Source organism: Bombina bombina, chromosome 2 (genome assembly GCF_027579735.1).
Source record: "Bombina bombina isolate aBomBom1 chromosome 2, aBomBom1.pri, whole genome shotgun sequence".
NCBI classification, from domain to species: domain Eukaryota; kingdom Metazoa; phylum Chordata; class Amphibia; order Anura; family Bombinatoridae; genus Bombina; species Bombina bombina.
In genome coordinates, this window is record NC_069500.1 from 1,442,810,904 (window position 1) to 1,442,831,022 (window position 20,119).

The following is a 20,119-nucleotide window of genomic DNA, read 5'->3' on the forward strand; positions in this document are numbered from 1 at the left end:
GACTGAAAAAGGTGTCCAATACAGTGCCTGCCGTTTTATAAACGTTCCCCAAGATTATAAATGTCAATTGTTAGCCTAAATTTGAATAATATGCACAAATAAAGCAATCGATTTAGCCCATGAAAATGTCTACCAGTTTTTTAGCCCATAATAAGCCCTATATTCTGTTTGTTTTTGAATAAGAAAATGGCTTACCGGTCCCCATGAGGGGAAATGACAGCCTTCCAGCATTACACAGTCTTGTTAGAAATATGGCTAGTCATACCTTAAGCAGAAAAGTCTGCTAACTGTTTCCCCCAACTGAAGTTACTTCATCTCAACAGTCCTATGTGGAAACAGCAACCGATTTTAGTTACTGTCTGCTAAAATCATCTTCCTCTTACAAACAGAAATCTTCATCCTTTTCTGTTTCAGAGTAAATAGTACATACCAGCACTATTTTAAAATAACAAACACTTGATAGAAGAATAAAAACTACATTTAAACACCAAAAAACTCTTAACCATCTCCGTGGAGATGTTGCCTGTGCAACGGCAAAGAGAATGACTGGGGTGGGCGGAGCCTAGGAGGGATCATGTGACCAGCTTTGCTGGGACTCTTTGCCATTTCCTGTTGGGGAAGAGAATATCCCACAAGTAAGGATGACGCCGTGGACCGGACACACCAATGTTGGAGAAAAGTATGCAGCGAAGACCAAGTCGCTGCCTTACAAATCTGTTCAACAGAAGCCTCATTTTTAAAAGCCCATGTGGAAGCCACTGCTCTGGTAGAATGAGCAGTATTTTTTTCAGGAGGCTGCTGGCCAGCAGTCTCATAGGCCAGACGGATTATGCTTTTCAGCCAGAAGGAAAGAGAGGTAGCAGTCGCCTTCTGACCTCTCCTCTTACCAGAATAGATAACAAACAATGAAGTTGTTAATCTGAAATCCTTAGTTGTTCGAGCCGGAAAAGAGAATGACTGGGGGGTGGAGCTAGAGGGGGAGCTATATGGACAGCTCTGCTGTGTGCTCTCTTTGCCACTTCCTGTTAGGAAGGAGAATATCCCACAAGTAAAGGATGAACCCGTGGACTGGATACACCTTACAAGAGAAAACACATGCATTATTTAACATATCATTGCTCGAACAAAGATGAATTACGCTGCTGGGGCATTGAGAAAGTAAGCCTTGGAATTAGAGGAGGAGATTTGGAATCTGCACTCCTGAAAGCAGATGGATTTATCTGCTCAACACAGTTCACCCCAAAGGGTTGAACAAACAGAATAATTACTATATATTTTTATAATATATTAAATTAATAAATGACTATAATTCTATAATGAAATACAATAACGAACTGTGATAATTCAAGAAGTAATATGGATCTTATCACTAAGTCACAGTTCACAGGGATAACACCTTTGGTAAACACACATTCTCACATAATTCAGACTTTTTCACTGTGATAATCTAAGAAGTAATAAGGTATCCTATCAATAAGTCACAGTTCATAGGGATAATACCATTGGTAAACACACTTTTTTACACAATTCACACTTTTGATTTTATATTTTATAAGATGTTGCCATGTTCACTATAAGTTGTTTTTACGTTCTTTAACACAACACAATCTATACATCACAGATCAAGCACTTTTCACGCTGAATTTCCGGCTCACATTTTATAAGATTAATATTGTTTCTATAATCCTAAGAAACACAGAACACAACATATGAAGTAACCACTTCACACAATTGACTCATTATAAGGATAAGTCAATGGGTATTTACACAATGAGCAATTCTGTCGTGGAGGTCATCACTATTTGGTCCCATTCAGCAGCCCCCCCTCCCCCTCTTTTCCTCCTTGATATAAAGCACTAGATAAGACCATACATCCAGTGTTATATTCATACTGGACGAATGTCTACTAAAATGTACTGACAGATACTATGATAGTTATAAATAATATATAAAAATACTAACATGTAGCACTAACAAGCCATTACTTGATTGAGCATTTATAAGAATATTGTACAGCAGTCCTTAAAATAATATGATAACCAGTTCACAAACCGCTCAATATATTAGTATTGCACTTGGAGGACTATAAATTACCTTAAACTTGAAGGATCAGATTATAGATAACCCAAGTATATGAATTACAAGAATAGCGGACAGCAGTACTTAAAATAATATGATAACCAGTTCACAAACCACTCAATATATTGGTATTATACTTGGGGGACTACAAATTACCTTAAACTGGAAAGATCAGATTATAGATAACCCAAGTATAGGGATCATAAGAATAGCGTACAGCAGTACTTAGAATAATATGATAACCAGTTCACAAACCACTCAATATATTGGTATTGCACTTGGGGGACTATAAATTACCTTAAACTGGAAAGATAAGATTATAGATAACCCAAGTGTATTAATTACACAAAACATCATAATATCTGATAAAGGACTGAGTTATGCGTATTAATACGCATCATTTCAACACAAATATTACAATGATTATCATAACAGATGAATAGTATTGGGAATATATTTGGAAAGTTAACAGAATATGTAATCAAATTCAAAAGACCTGTGATAAAAACACTCCATCAAAATATATCTAATAGTCAGGGGTATACACCACCTTTAAAGCCATAGAGTTCATTTTGAGTGACAGTTCTAAAAACCAATCAATCTTGAAATGGAGGCGGAGCTTCCGGGTAATGGAACACATAAATACTTTCAAACCGGGCGGCTCGCTGCCTTTGAAAAAGTCTGTGACGGGCAAAAGATAATTTAAGGACTAAGATATTTATATATGCTGTACCACTTTACAATAAAGGCAAGAGTAATTCATATATAGTACAGACAAATGAATTACCAGGTTCTATCTCACAGTGTTGATTTTAATAATAGAATGTATTTGTTGTTGTGTGTTATATTTTGTTAAACCCATCTTAACGTAGACAATAAAAGTTATATTTTAATCAATCCCGTTAAGCACCGCCCTGTGTCTGGGCATTAGAGCGCTACATGTGCATTTTGTCCTGTAGAACACCTCTAGTTCCACAACTTTAAATTATACCGTGTCACATGTCACTGCACCATGTCTGTATATAACACTACGTAGTCATCACCTCAGGTGATCCTGTGACCCTCCAGCTCCAGTCTCCACCATGACTGCCTCCTGGCCGTTTCACAAACTCCGTTGTCAGGGTGAACCCGCGATCTCGGATCTCCTGAGACCCAAAGTTCACACCATCGTGCATCAGCCACCCATAGCGCGCAAGACCGTCGCTTTGCTCACAGATGTGGCGCAGAGAGGGGGCACCCGACTGAGACAGCCACATGAGACCTGAAAGAGACAATGACCAGTGCATAGACAGTCACATGAGATATGGGAGAGAGTGAGAGATATTTCAGAATAAACATATTTACCTCACTTTATTCCAATGTTATAAATAGTTATTGATCTGTTTTATTGTAAGATATTGGCAGCACGTGTAATAAGGTCATACTAATATGTGTAATTAAGTATTCTTGACTTAACCAGAGCACAGACAGACATCAGAGGGAGCAGACATACAGTCGTGTGACACACAGTCATGTGACAGACAAGAGAAGAATAATGTAACACGCTTGTGGGAGATATTACCAATTGGCACTAAAGAAAAAGAAATCAGATCTCGTAAGACAAAGATAAAAGAACAAACGCACACACAGTAAAACTGCAGAGGAGAGAGGTAGAGATGTGGCCCTTAGAGGGGAGAAGGAACCGCATCCTAATGCTGTCTTCGTACCTGTAACCACAGAGCGAGGGCTACGACTTTTCATCCCAAAATAGACGTTAGGCCTGTAGGAGCCCCAAAACAAGCTGGGAGAGACAGACTGAGAGCTGCTGTTGGGAGTAAAGATGGGTGGTGCCGGGTGAAGTGTAATCACGCGAGTTGACAGACTCCACTTCACATACGCACTGTAGCCAAAAGCACTGACTCCAATGACTAGAGACAGCAGAGCCACAAGCAGCACTCGACTCCCATCACGAGCCGGGACAGGTGTCTTCCTGGAAGGTGGCACTGGGCGAGAATCAGTAACCGGGTGTCTTTTGCGCTCACGCACCATACTGAAACCTGCAGGAAACAGAATGCGGGCTTAGTGTTAAAGCAGCTGTGCAGAAACAACACAAGAGCAACAGTGCAAAGCACAGAATGCCGCGTCTGACAAAAGGTCGCACAGTATAACGCACTACATAACATACCTAATCACACCTGACATAAGGTCACACACACACAGTATAACACTACGTAACATACCTAATCACACCTGACATAAGGTCACACACAGTATAACACACTATATAACATACCTAATCACACCTGACATAAGGTCACATACACAGTATAACACACTACATAACATACCTAATCACACCTGACATAAGGTCACATACACAGTATAACACACTACATAACATACCTAATCACACCTGACATAAGGTCACACACAGTATAACGCACTACATAACATACCTAATCACACCTGACATAAGGTCACACACAGTATAACACACTACATAACATACCTAATCACACCTGACATAAGGTCACACACAGTATAACACACTACATAACATACCTAATCACACCTGACATAAGGTCACACACAGTATAACACACTACATAACATACCTAATCACACCTGACATAAGGTCACACACACAGTATAACACACTACATAACATACCTAATCACACCTGACATAAGGTCACACACACACACAGTATAACACACTACATAACATACCTAATCACACCTGACATAAGGTCACACACACACACAGTATAACACACTACATAACATACCTAATCACACCTGACAAAAGGTCACACACACACACACAGTATAACACACTACATAACATACCTAATCACACCTGACATAAGGTAACATACACACAGTATAACACACTACATAACATACCTAATCACACCTGACATAAGGTCACACACACACACAGTATAACACACTACATAACATACCTAATCACACCTGACAAAAGGTCACACACACACACAGTATAACACACTACATAACATACCTAATCACACCTGACATAAGGTCACACACACATACAGTATAACACACTACATAACATACCTAATCATACCTGACATAAGGTCACACACACACACAGTATAACGCACTACATAACATACCTAATCACACCTGACATAAGGTCACACACACACACAGTATAACACACTACATAACATACCTAATCACACCTGACATAAGGTCACACACACACACAGTATAACACACTACATAACATACCTAATCACACCTGACATAAGGTCACACACACACACAGTATAACACACTACATAACATACCTAATCATACCTGACATAAGGTCACACACACAGTATAACACACTACATAACATACCTAATCACACCTGACATAAGGTCACATACACACAGTATAACACACTACATAACATACCTAATCACACCTGACATACGGTCACACACACACACAGTATAACACACTACATAACATACCTAATCATACCTGACATAAGGTCACACACACACACAGTATAACACACTACATAACATACCTAATCACACCTGACATAAGGTCACACACACACACAGTATAACACACTACATAACATACCTAATCACACCTGACATAAGGTCACATACACACAGTATAACACACTACATAACATACCTAATCACACCTGACATAAGGTCACACACACAGTATAACACACTACGTAACATACCTAATCACACCTGACATAAGGTCACACACAAATACAGTATAACACACTACATAACATACCTAATCACACCTGACATAAGGTCACACACACACACAGTATAACACACTACATAACATACCTAATCACACCTGACATAAGGTCACACACACACACAGTATAACACACTACATAACATACCTAATCACACCTGACAAAAGGTCACACACACATACAGTATAACACACTACATAACACACCTAATCACACCTGACATAAGGTCACACACACAGTATAACACACTACATAACATACCTAATCACACCTGACATAAGGTCACACACACAGTATAACACACTACATAACATACCTAATCACACCTGACATAAGGTCACACACACACAGTATAACACACTACATAACATACCTAATCACACCTGACAAAAGGTCACACACACACACAGTATAACACACTACATAACATACCTAATCACACCTGACAAAAGGTCACACACACACACAGTATAACACACTACATAACATACCTAATCACACCTGACATAAGGTCACACACACAGTATAACACACTACATAACATACCTAATCACACCTGACAAAAGGTCACACACACACACAGTATAACACACTACATAACATACCTAATCATACCTGACATAAGGTCACACACACAGTATAACGCACTACATAACATACCTAATCACACCTGACATAAGGTCACACACACACAGTATAACACTACGTAACATACCTAATCACACCTGACATAAGGTCACACACAGTATAACACACTATATAACATACCTAATCACACCTGACATAAGGTCACACACACAGTATAACACACTATATAACATACCTAATCACACCTGACATAAGGTCACACACACATACAGTATAACACACTACATAACATACCTAATCACACCTGACAAAAGGTCACACACACACAGTATAACACACTATATAACATACCTAATCACACCTGACATAAGGTCACACACACATACAGTATAACACACTACATAACATACCTAATCACACCTGACAAAAGGTCACACACACAGTATAACGCACTACATAACATACCTAATCACACCTGACATAAGGTCACACACAAATACAGTATAACACACTACATAACATACCTAATCATACCTGACATAAGGTCACACACACAGTATAACACACTACATAACATACCTAATCACACCTGACATAAGGTCACACACACAGTATAACACACTACATAACATACCTAATCACACCTGACATAAGGTCACACACACACACAGTATAACACACTACATAACATACCTAATCACACCTGACTTAAGGTCACACAAAGTATAACGCACTACATAACATACCTAATCACACCTGACATAAGGTCACACACACAGTATAACACACTACATAACATACCTAATCACACCTGACATAAGGTCAAACACACAGTATAACACACTATATAACATACCTAATCACACCTGACATAAGGTCACACACACACAGTATAACACACTACATAACATACCTAATCACACCTGACATAAGGTCACACACAGTATAACACACTACATAACATACCTAATCACACCTGACATAAGGTCACACACACAGTATAACACACTACGTAACATACCTAATCACACCTGACATAAGGTCACACACACACAGTATAACACACTACATAACATACCTAATCACACCTGACAAAAGGTCACACACACACAGTATAACACACTATATAACATACCTAATCACACCTGACATAAGGTCACACACACATACAGTATAACACACTACATAACATACCTAATCACACCTGACAAAAGGTCACACACACAGTATAACGCACTACATAACATACCTAATCACACCTGACATAAGGTCACACACAAATACAGTATAACACACTACATAACATACCTAATCATACCTGACATAAGGTCACACACACAGTATAACACACTACATAACATACCTAATCACACCTGACATAAGGTCACACACACAGTATAACACACTACATAACATACCTAATCACACCTGACATAAGGTCAAACACACAGTATAACACACTACATAACATACCTAATCACACCTGACATAAGGTCACACACACAGTATAACACACTACATAACATACCTAATCACACCTGACATAAGGTCACATACACACAGTATAACACACTACATAACATACCTAATCACACCTGACATAAGGTCACACACAAATACAGTATAACACACTACATAACATACCTAATCATACCTGACATAAGGTCACACACACAGTATAACACACTACATAACATACCTAATCACACCTGACATAAGGTCACACACAAATACAGTATAACACACTACATAACATACCTAATCATACCTGACATAAGGTCACACACACAGTATAACACACTACATAACATACCTAATCACACCTGACATAAGGTCACACACAAAGTATAACACACTACATAACATACCTAATCACACCTGACATAAGGTCACACACACACACAGTATAACACACTACATAACATACCTAATCACACCTGACATAAGGTCACACAAAGTATAACGCACTACATAACATACCTAATCACACCTGACATAAGGTCACACACACAGTATAACACACTACATAACATACCTAATCACACCTGACATAAGGTCAAACACACAGTATAACACACTATATAACATACCTAATCACACCTGACATAAGGTCACACACACACAGTATAACACACTACATAACATACCTAATCACACCTGACATAAGGTCACACACACACACAGTATAACACACTACATAACATACCTAATCACACCTGACATAAGGTCACACACAGTATAACACACTACATAACATACCTAATCACACCTGACATAAGGTCACACACACAGTATAACACACTACGTAACATACCTAATCACACCTGACATAAGGTCACACACACACAGTATAACACACTACATAACATACCTAATCATACCTGACATAAGGTCACACTCAGTATAACACACTACATAACATACCTAATCACACATGACAAAAGGTCACACACACACAGTATAACACACTACATAACATACCTAATCACACCTGACATAAGGTCACACACACACACACAGTATAACACACTACATAACATACCTAATCACACCTGACATAAGGTCACACACACAGTATAACGCACTACATAACATACCTAATCACACCTGACATAAGGTCACACACACAGTATAACACACTACATAACATACCTAATCATACCTGACATAAGGTCACACACACAGTATAACACACTACATAACATACCTAATCACACCTGACATAAGGTCACACACACAGTATAACACACTACATAACATACCTAATCATACCTGACATAAGGTCACACACACAGTATAACACACTACATAACATACCTAATCATACCTGACATAAGGTCACACACACAGTATAACACACTACATAACATACCTAATCATACCTGACATAAGGTCACACACACACAGTATAACACACTACATAACATACCTAATCACACCTGACATAAGGTCACACACACACAGTATAACACACTACATAACATACCTAATCACACCTGACATAAGGTCACACACACAGTATAACACACTACATAACATACCTAATCACACCTGACATAAGGTCACACACAGTATAACACACTACATAACATACCTAATCACACCTGACATAAGGTCACACACAGTATAACACTACATAACATACCTAATCACACCTGACATAAGGTCACACACACATACAGTATAACACACTACGTAACATACCTAATCACACCTGACATAAGGTCACACACAGTATAACACACTACATAACATACCTAATCACACCTGACATAAGGTCACACACAGTATAACACACTACGTAACATACTTAATAACACCTGACATAAGGTCACACACAGTATAACACACTACATAACATACCTAATCACACCTGACAAAAGGTCACACACACACAGTATAACACACTAAGTAACATACCTAATCACACCTGACATAAGGTCACACACACAGTATAACACACTACATAACATACCTAATCACACCTGACATAAGGTCACACACAGTATAACACACTATATAACATACCTAATCACACCTGACATAAGGTCACACACACAGTATAACGCACTACATAACATACCTAATCACACCTGACATAAGGTCACACACACACAGTATAACACACTACATAACATACCTAATCACACCTGACATAAGGTCACACACAGTATAACACACTACATAACATACCTAATCACACCTGACATAAGGTCACACACACACAGTATAACGCACTACATAACATACCTAATCACACCTGACATAAGGTCACACACAGTATAACACACTACATAACATACCTAATCACACCTGACATAAGGTCATACACAGTATAACACACTATATAACATACCTAATCACACCTGACATAAGGTCACACACAGTATAACACACTACGTAACATACCTAATCATACCTGACATAAGGTCACACACAGTATAACACACTACATAACATACCTAATCACACCTGACATAAGGTCACACACAGTATAACACACTACATAACATACCTAATCACACCTGACATAAGGTCACACACACACAGTATAACGCACTACATAACATACCTAATCACACCTGACATAAGGTCACATACACAGTATAACACACTACATAACATACCTAATCACACCTGACATAAGGTCACACACAGTATAACACACTATATAACATACCTAATCACACCTGAGATAAGGTCACACACACACAGTATAACACACTATATAACATACCTAATCACACCTGACATAAGGTCACACACAGTATAACACACTACGTAACATACCTAATCACACCTGACATAAGGTCACACACAGTATAACACACTATATAACATACCTAATCACACCTGACATAAGGTCACACACACAGTATAACGCACTACATAACATACCTAATCACACCTGACATAAGGTCACACACACACACAGTATAACACACTACATAACATACCTAATCATACCTGACATAAGGTCACACACACACAGTATAACACACTATATAACATACCTAATCACACCTGACATAAGGTCACACACAGTATAACACACTACGTAACATACCTAATCACACCTGACATAAGGTCACACACAGTATAACACACTATATAACATACCTAATCACACCTGACATAAGGTCACACACACAGTATAACGCACTACATAACATACCTAATCACACCTGACATAAGGTCACACACACACACAGTATAACACACTACATAACATACCTAATCATACCTGACATAAGGTCACACACACACACACAGTATAACACACTACATAACATACCTAATCACACCTGACATAAGGTCACACACACAGTATAACACACTACATAACATACCTAATCACACCTGACATAAGGTCACACACACAGTATAACACACTACATAACATACCTAATCATACCTGACATAAGGTCACACACAGTATAACGCACTACATAACATACCTAATCATACCTGACATAAGGTCACACTCACAGTATAACACACTACATAACATACCTAATCACACCTGACATAAGGTCACACACACACAGTATAACGCACTACATAACATACCTAATCATACCTGACATAAGGTCACACACACACAGTATAACGCACTACATAACATACCTAATCATACCTGACATAAGGTCACACACACACAGTATAACACACTACATAACATACCTAATCACACCTGACATAAGGTCACACACACACAGTATAACGCACTACATAACATACCTAATCATACCTGACATAAGGTCACACACACACAGTATAACGCACTACATAACATACCTAATCATACCTGACATAAGGTCACACACACACACAGTATAACACACTACATAACATACCTAATCACACCTGACATAAGGTCACACACACACAGTATAACGCACTACATAACATACCTAATCATACCTGACATAAGGTCACACACACAGTATAACACACTACATAACATACATAATCACACCTGACATAAGGTCACACACACATACAGTATAACACACTACATAACATACCTAATCACACCTGACATAAGGTCACACACACACACAGTATAACGCACTACATAACATACCTAATCACACCTGACATAAGGTCACACACACACAGTATAACGCACTACATAACATACCTAATCATACCTGACATAAGGTCACACACACAGTATAACACACTACATAACATACCTAATCACACCTGACATAAGGTCACACACACACAGTATAACGCACTACATAACATACCTAATCATACCTGACATAAGGTCACACACACAGTATAACACACTACATAACATACCTAATCACACCTGACATAAGGTCACACACACATACAGTATAACACACTACATAACATACCTAATCACACCTGACATAAGGTCACACACACATACAGTATAACACACTACATAACATACCTAATCACACCTGACATAAGGTCACACACATACACAGTATAACACACTACGTAACATACCTAATCACACCTGACATAAGGTCACACACACAGTATAACACACTACATAACATACCTAATCACACCTGACATAAGGTCACACACACACAGTATAACACACTACATAACATACCTAATCACACCTGACATAAGGTCACACACACACAGTATAACGCACTACATAACATACCTAATCACACCTGACATAAGGTCACACACACACAGTATAACGCACTACATAACATACCTAATCATACCTGACATAAGGTCACACACACACAGTATAACACACTACGTAACATACCTAATCACACCAGACATAAGGTCACACACACAGTATAACACACTACGTAACATACCTAATCACACCTGACATAAGGTCGCACACACACAGTATAACACACTACATAACATACCTAATCACACCTGACATAAGGTCACACACACATACAGTATAACACACTACATAACATACCTAATCACACCTGACATAAGGTCACACACACACACAGTATAACACACTACATAACATACCTAATCACACCTGACATAAGGTCACACACACACACAGTATAACACACTACATAACATACCTAATCACACCTGACATAAGGTCACACACACACAGTATAACACACTACATAACATACCTAATCACACCTGACATAAGGTCACACACACATACAGTATAACACACTACGTAACATACCTAATCATACCTGACATAAGGTCACACACACAGTATAACACACTACGTAACATACCTAATCACACCTGACATAAGGTCACACACACAGTATAACACACTATATAACATACCTAATCACACCTGACATAAGGTCACACACACAGTATAACACACTATATAACATACCTAATCACACCTGACATAAGGTCACACACACAGTATAACACACTACGTAACATACCTAATCATACCTGACATAAGGTCACACACACAAAGTATAACGCACTACATAACATACCTAATCATACCTGACATAAGGTCACACACACACAGTATAACGCACTACATAACATACCTAATCACACCTGACATAAGGTAACAAACACACAGTATAACACACTACATAACATACCTAATCATACCTGACATAAGGTCACACACACAGTATAACACACTACGTAACATACCTAATCACACCTGACATAAGGTCACACACACACACAGTATAACACACTACATAACATACCTAATCACACCTGACATAAGGTCACACACACAGTATAACACACTACGTAACATACCTAATCACACCTGACATAAGGTCACACACACAGTATAACACACTATATAACATACCTAATCACACCTGACATAAGGTCACACACACAGTATAACACACTACGTAACATACCTAATCACACCTGACATAAGGTCACACACACAGTATAACACACTACATAACATACCTAATCACACCTGACATAAGGTCACACACACAGTATAACACACTATATAACATACCTAATCACACCTGACATAAGGTCACACACACACAGTATAACACACTACATAACATACCTAATCACACCTGACATAAGGTCACACACACACACAGTATAACACACTACATAACATACCTAATCACACCTGACATAAGGTCACACACACAGTATAACACACTACGTAACATACCTAATCACACCTGACATAAGGTCACACACACAGTATAACGCACTACATAACATACCTAATCATACCTGACATAAGGTCACACACACAGTATAACACACTACGTAACATACCTAATCACACCTGACATAAGGTCACACACACACAGTATAACACACTACATAACATACCTAATCACACCTGACATAAGGTCACACACACACAGTATAACACACTATATAACATACCTAATCACACCTGACATAAGGTCACACACAGTATAACACTACGTAACATACCTAATCACACCTGACATAAGGTCACACACACACAGTATAACACACTACGTAACATACCTAATCACACCTGACATAAGGTCACACACACACACACAGTATAACACACTACATAACATACCTAATCACACCTGACATAAGGTCACACACACACACACAGTATAACACACTACATAACATACCTAATCACACCTGACATAAGGTCAAACACACAGTATAACACACTATATAACATACCTAATCACACCTGACATAAGGTCACACACACACAGTATAACACACTACATAACATACCTAATCATACCTGACATAAGGTCACACATAGTATAACACACTACATAACATACCTAATCACACCTGACATAAGGTCACACACACACAGTATAACGCACTACATAACATACCTAATCATACCTGACATAAGGTCACACACACACAGTATAACACACTACATAACATACCTAATCACACCTGACATAAGGTCACACACAGTATAACACACTATATAACATACCTAATCACACCTGACATAAGGTCACACACACACAGTATAACGCACTACATAACATACCTAATCACACCTGACATAAGGTCACACACACACACACAGTATAACACACTACATAACATACCTAATCATACCTGACATAAGGTCACACACACAGTATAACACACTACATAACATACCTAATCACACCTGACATAAGGTCACACACACACAGTATAACACACTACATAACATACCTAATCACACCTGACATAAGGTCACACACACACAGTATAACGCACTACATAACATACCTAATCACACCTGACATAAGGTCACACACACACACACAGTATAACACACTACATAACATACCTAATCATACCTGACATAAGGTCACACATAGTATAACACACTACATAACATACCTAATCACACCTGACATAAGGTCACACACACAGTATAACACACTACATAACATACCTAATCACACCTGACATAAGGTCACACACAGTATAACACACTACATAACATACCTAATCACACCTGACATAAGGTCACACACACACAGTATAACGCACTACATAACATACCTAATCATACCTGACAAAAGGTCACACACACACACAGTATAACACACTACATAACATACCTAATCACACCTGACATAAGGTCACACACACACAGTATAACACACTACATAACATACCTAATCACACCTGACATAAGGTCACACACACACAGTATAACGCACTACATAACATACCTAATCACACCTGACAAAAGGTCACACACACACACAGTATAACACACTACATAACATACCTAATCACACCTGACATTAGGTCACACACAGTATAACACACTACATAACATACCTAATCACACCTGACATAAGGTCACACACACACACAGTATAACACACTACATAACATACCTAATCATACCTGACATAAGGTCACACACACAGTATAACACACTACGTAACATACCTAATCACACCTGACATAAGGTCACACACACAGTATAACACACTATATAACATACCTAATCACACCTGACATAAGGTCACACACACACACAGTATAACACACTACATAACATACCTAATCATACCTGACATAAGGTCACACACACAGTATAACACACTACGTAACATACCTAATCACACCTGACATAAGGTCACACACACACAGTATAACGCACTACATAACATACCTAATCATACCTGACATAAGGTCACACACACAGTATAACACACTACGTAACATACCTAATCACACCTGACATAAGGTCACACACACAGTATAACACACTATATAACATACCTAATCACACCTGACATAAGGTCACACACACACACAGTATAACACACTACATAACATACCTAATCATACCTGACATAAGGTCACACACACAGTATAACACACTACGTAACATACCTAATCACACCTGACATAAGGTCACACACACAGTATAACGCACTACATAACATACCTAATCATACCTGACATAAGGTCACACACACAGTATAACACACTACATAACATACCTAATCACACCTGACATAAGGTCACACACAGTATAACACACTATATAACATACCTAATCACACCTGACATAAGGTCACACACAGTATAACACTACGTAACATACCTAATCACACCTGACATAAGGTCACACACAGTATAACACACTACATAACATACCTAATCACACCTGACATAAGGTCACACACCCAGTATAACGCACTACATAACATACCTAATCACACCTGACATAAGGTCACACACACAGTATAACACACTATATAACATACCTAATCACACCTGACATAAGGTCACACACACACAGTATAACACACTACATAACATACCTAATCACACCTGACATAAGGTCACACACACACAGTATAACGCACTACATAACATACCTAATCATACCTGACAAAAGGTCACACACACACACAGTATAACACACTACATAACATACCTAATCACACCTGACATAAGGTCACACACACACAGTATAACACACTACATAACATACCTAATCACACCTGACATAAGGTCACACACACACAGTATAACGCACTACATAACATACCTAATCACACCTGACAAAAGGTCACACACACACACAGTATAACACACTACATAACATACCTAATCACACCTGACATAAGGTCACACACACACAGTATAACACACTACATAACATACCTAATCACACCTGACATAAGGTCACACACACAGTATAACACACTACATAACATACCTAATCACACCTGACATAAGGTCACACACACAGTATAACACACTACATAACATACCTAATCACACCTGACATAAGGTCACACACACAGTATAACACACTATATAACATACCTAATCACACCTGACATAAGGTCACACACACATACAGTATAACACACTACATAACATACCTAATCACACCTGACATAAGGTCACACACACACAGTATAACGCACTACATAACATACCTAATCACACCTGACATAAGGTCACACACACAGTATAACGCACTACGTAACATACCTAATCATACCTGACATAAGGTCACATACACAGTATAACACACTACGTAACATACCTAATCACACCTGACATAAGGTCACATACACAGTATAACACACTACATAACATACCTAATCACACCTGACATAAGGTCACATACACAGTATAACACACTACATAACATACCTAATCACACCTGACATAAGGTCACATACACAGTATAACACACTACATAACATACCTAATCATACCTGACATAAGGTCACACACACAGTATAACGCACTACATAACATACCTAATCACACCTGACATAAGGTCACATACACAGTATAACACACTACATAACATACCTAATCACACCTGACATAAGGTCACACACACACACACAGTATAACACACTACATAACATACCTAATCACACCTGACATAAGGTCACACACACACACAGTATAACGCACTATATAACATACCTAATCACACCTGACATTAGGTCACACACACAGTATAACACACTACGTAACATACCTAATCACACCTGACATAAGGTCACACACACAGTATAACACACTACATAACATACCTAATCACACCTGACATAAGGTCACACACACAGTATAACACACTACGTAACATACCTATTCACACCTGACATAAGGTCACACACACAGTATAACGCACTACATAACATACCTAATCATACCTGACATAAGGTCACACACACAGTATAACACACTACGTAACATACCTAATCACACCTGACATAAGGTCACACACACACAGTATAACACACTACATAACATACCTAATCACACCTGACATAAGGTCACACACAGTATAACACACTATATAACATACCTAATCACACCTGACATAAGGTCACACACAGTATAACACTACGTAACATACCTAATCACACCTGACATAAGGTCACACACAGTATAACACACTACATAACATACCTAATCACACCTGACATAAGGTCAAACACACAGTATAACACACTATATAACATACCTAATCACACCTGACATAAGGTCACACACACACAGTATAACACACTACATAACATACCTAATCACACCTGACATAAGGTCACACACACATACAGTATAACACACTACATAACATACCTAATCACACCTGACATAAGGTCACACACACACAGTATAACACACTACATAACATACCTAATCACACCTGACATAAGGTCACACACACACAGTATAACACACTACATAACATACCTAATCACACCTGACATAAGGTCACACACACAGTATAACACACTACATAACATACCTAATCACACCTGACATAAGGTCACACACACACAGTATAACGCACTACATAACATACCTAATCACACCTGACAAAAGGTCACACACACACAGTATAACACACTACATAACATACCTAATCACACCTGACATAAGGTCACACACACACACACAGTATAACACACTACATAACATACCTAATCACACCTGACATAAGGTCACACACACAGTATAACACACTACATAACATACCTAATCACACCTGACAAAAGGTCACACACACAGTATAACACACTACATAACATACCTAATCACACCTGACATAAGGTCACACACACACAGTATAACACACTACATAACATACCTAATCACACCTGACATAAGGTCACACACACAGTATAACACACTACATAACATACCTAATCACACCTGACATAAGGTCACACACACAGTATAACACACTACATAACATACCTAATCACACCTGACATAAGGTCACACACACAGTATAACGCACTACATAACATACCTAATCACACCTGACATAAGGTCACACACACACAGTATAACACACTACATAACATACCTAATCATACCTGACATAAGGTCACACACACACACAGTATAACACACTACATAACATACCTAATCACACCTGACATAAGGTCACACACACAGTATAACACACTACATAACATACCTAATCATACCTGACATAAGGTCACACACAGTATAACACACTACATAACATACCTAATCATACCTGACATAAGGTCACACACACAGTATAACACACTACATAACATACCTAATCACACCTGACATAAGGTCACACACACAGTATAACACACTACATAACATACCTAATCACACCTGACATAAGGTCACACACACATACAGTATAACACACTACATAACATACCTAATCACACCTGACATAAGGTCACACACACACAGTATAACGCACTACATAACATACCTAATCATACCTGACATAAGGTCACACACACAGTATAACACACTACATAACATACCTAATCACACCTGACATAAGGTCACACACACATACAGTATAACACACTACATAACATACCTAATCACACCTGACATAAGGTCACACACACACAGTATAACACACTACATAACATACCTAATCATACCTGACATAAGGTCACACACACAGTATAACACACTACGTAACATACCTAATCACACCAGACATAAGGTCACACACACAGTATAACACACTACGTAACATACCTAATCATACCTGACATAAGGTCACACACACAGTATAACACACTACGTAACCTACCTAATCACACCTGACATAAGGTCACACACACAGTATAACACACTACATAACATACCTAATCATACCTGACATAAGGTCACACACACAGTATAACACACTACGTAACATACCTAATCATACCTGACATAAGGTCACACACACAGTATAACACACTACGTAACATACCTAATCACACCAGACATAAGGTCACACACACAGTATAACACA

The 20,119-nt window shown here is 38.4% G+C and overlaps 1 protein-coding gene across 1 annotated transcript in view; it reads right to left on the bottom strand.

Moving 5' to 3' along the window:
* Nucleotides 1-20,119, bottom strand: part of MOGS (mannosyl-oligosaccharide glucosidase) — a 179,827-nt gene that overhangs the window by 81,614 nt on the left and 78,094 nt on the right. Inside the window, exons 2-3 of the mRNA XM_053704404.1 lie at nucleotides 3,786-4,115; nucleotides 3,123-3,340 (exon numbers count right to left, since the gene is read on the bottom strand). Of these exons, the coding sequence (XP_053560379.1) occupies nucleotides 3,123-3,340; nucleotides 3,786-4,107 (540 nt within the window). The 5' untranslated portion in view covers nucleotides 4,108-4,115. The remainder of the gene's footprint in view (nucleotides 1-3,122; nucleotides 3,341-3,785; nucleotides 4,116-20,119) is intronic.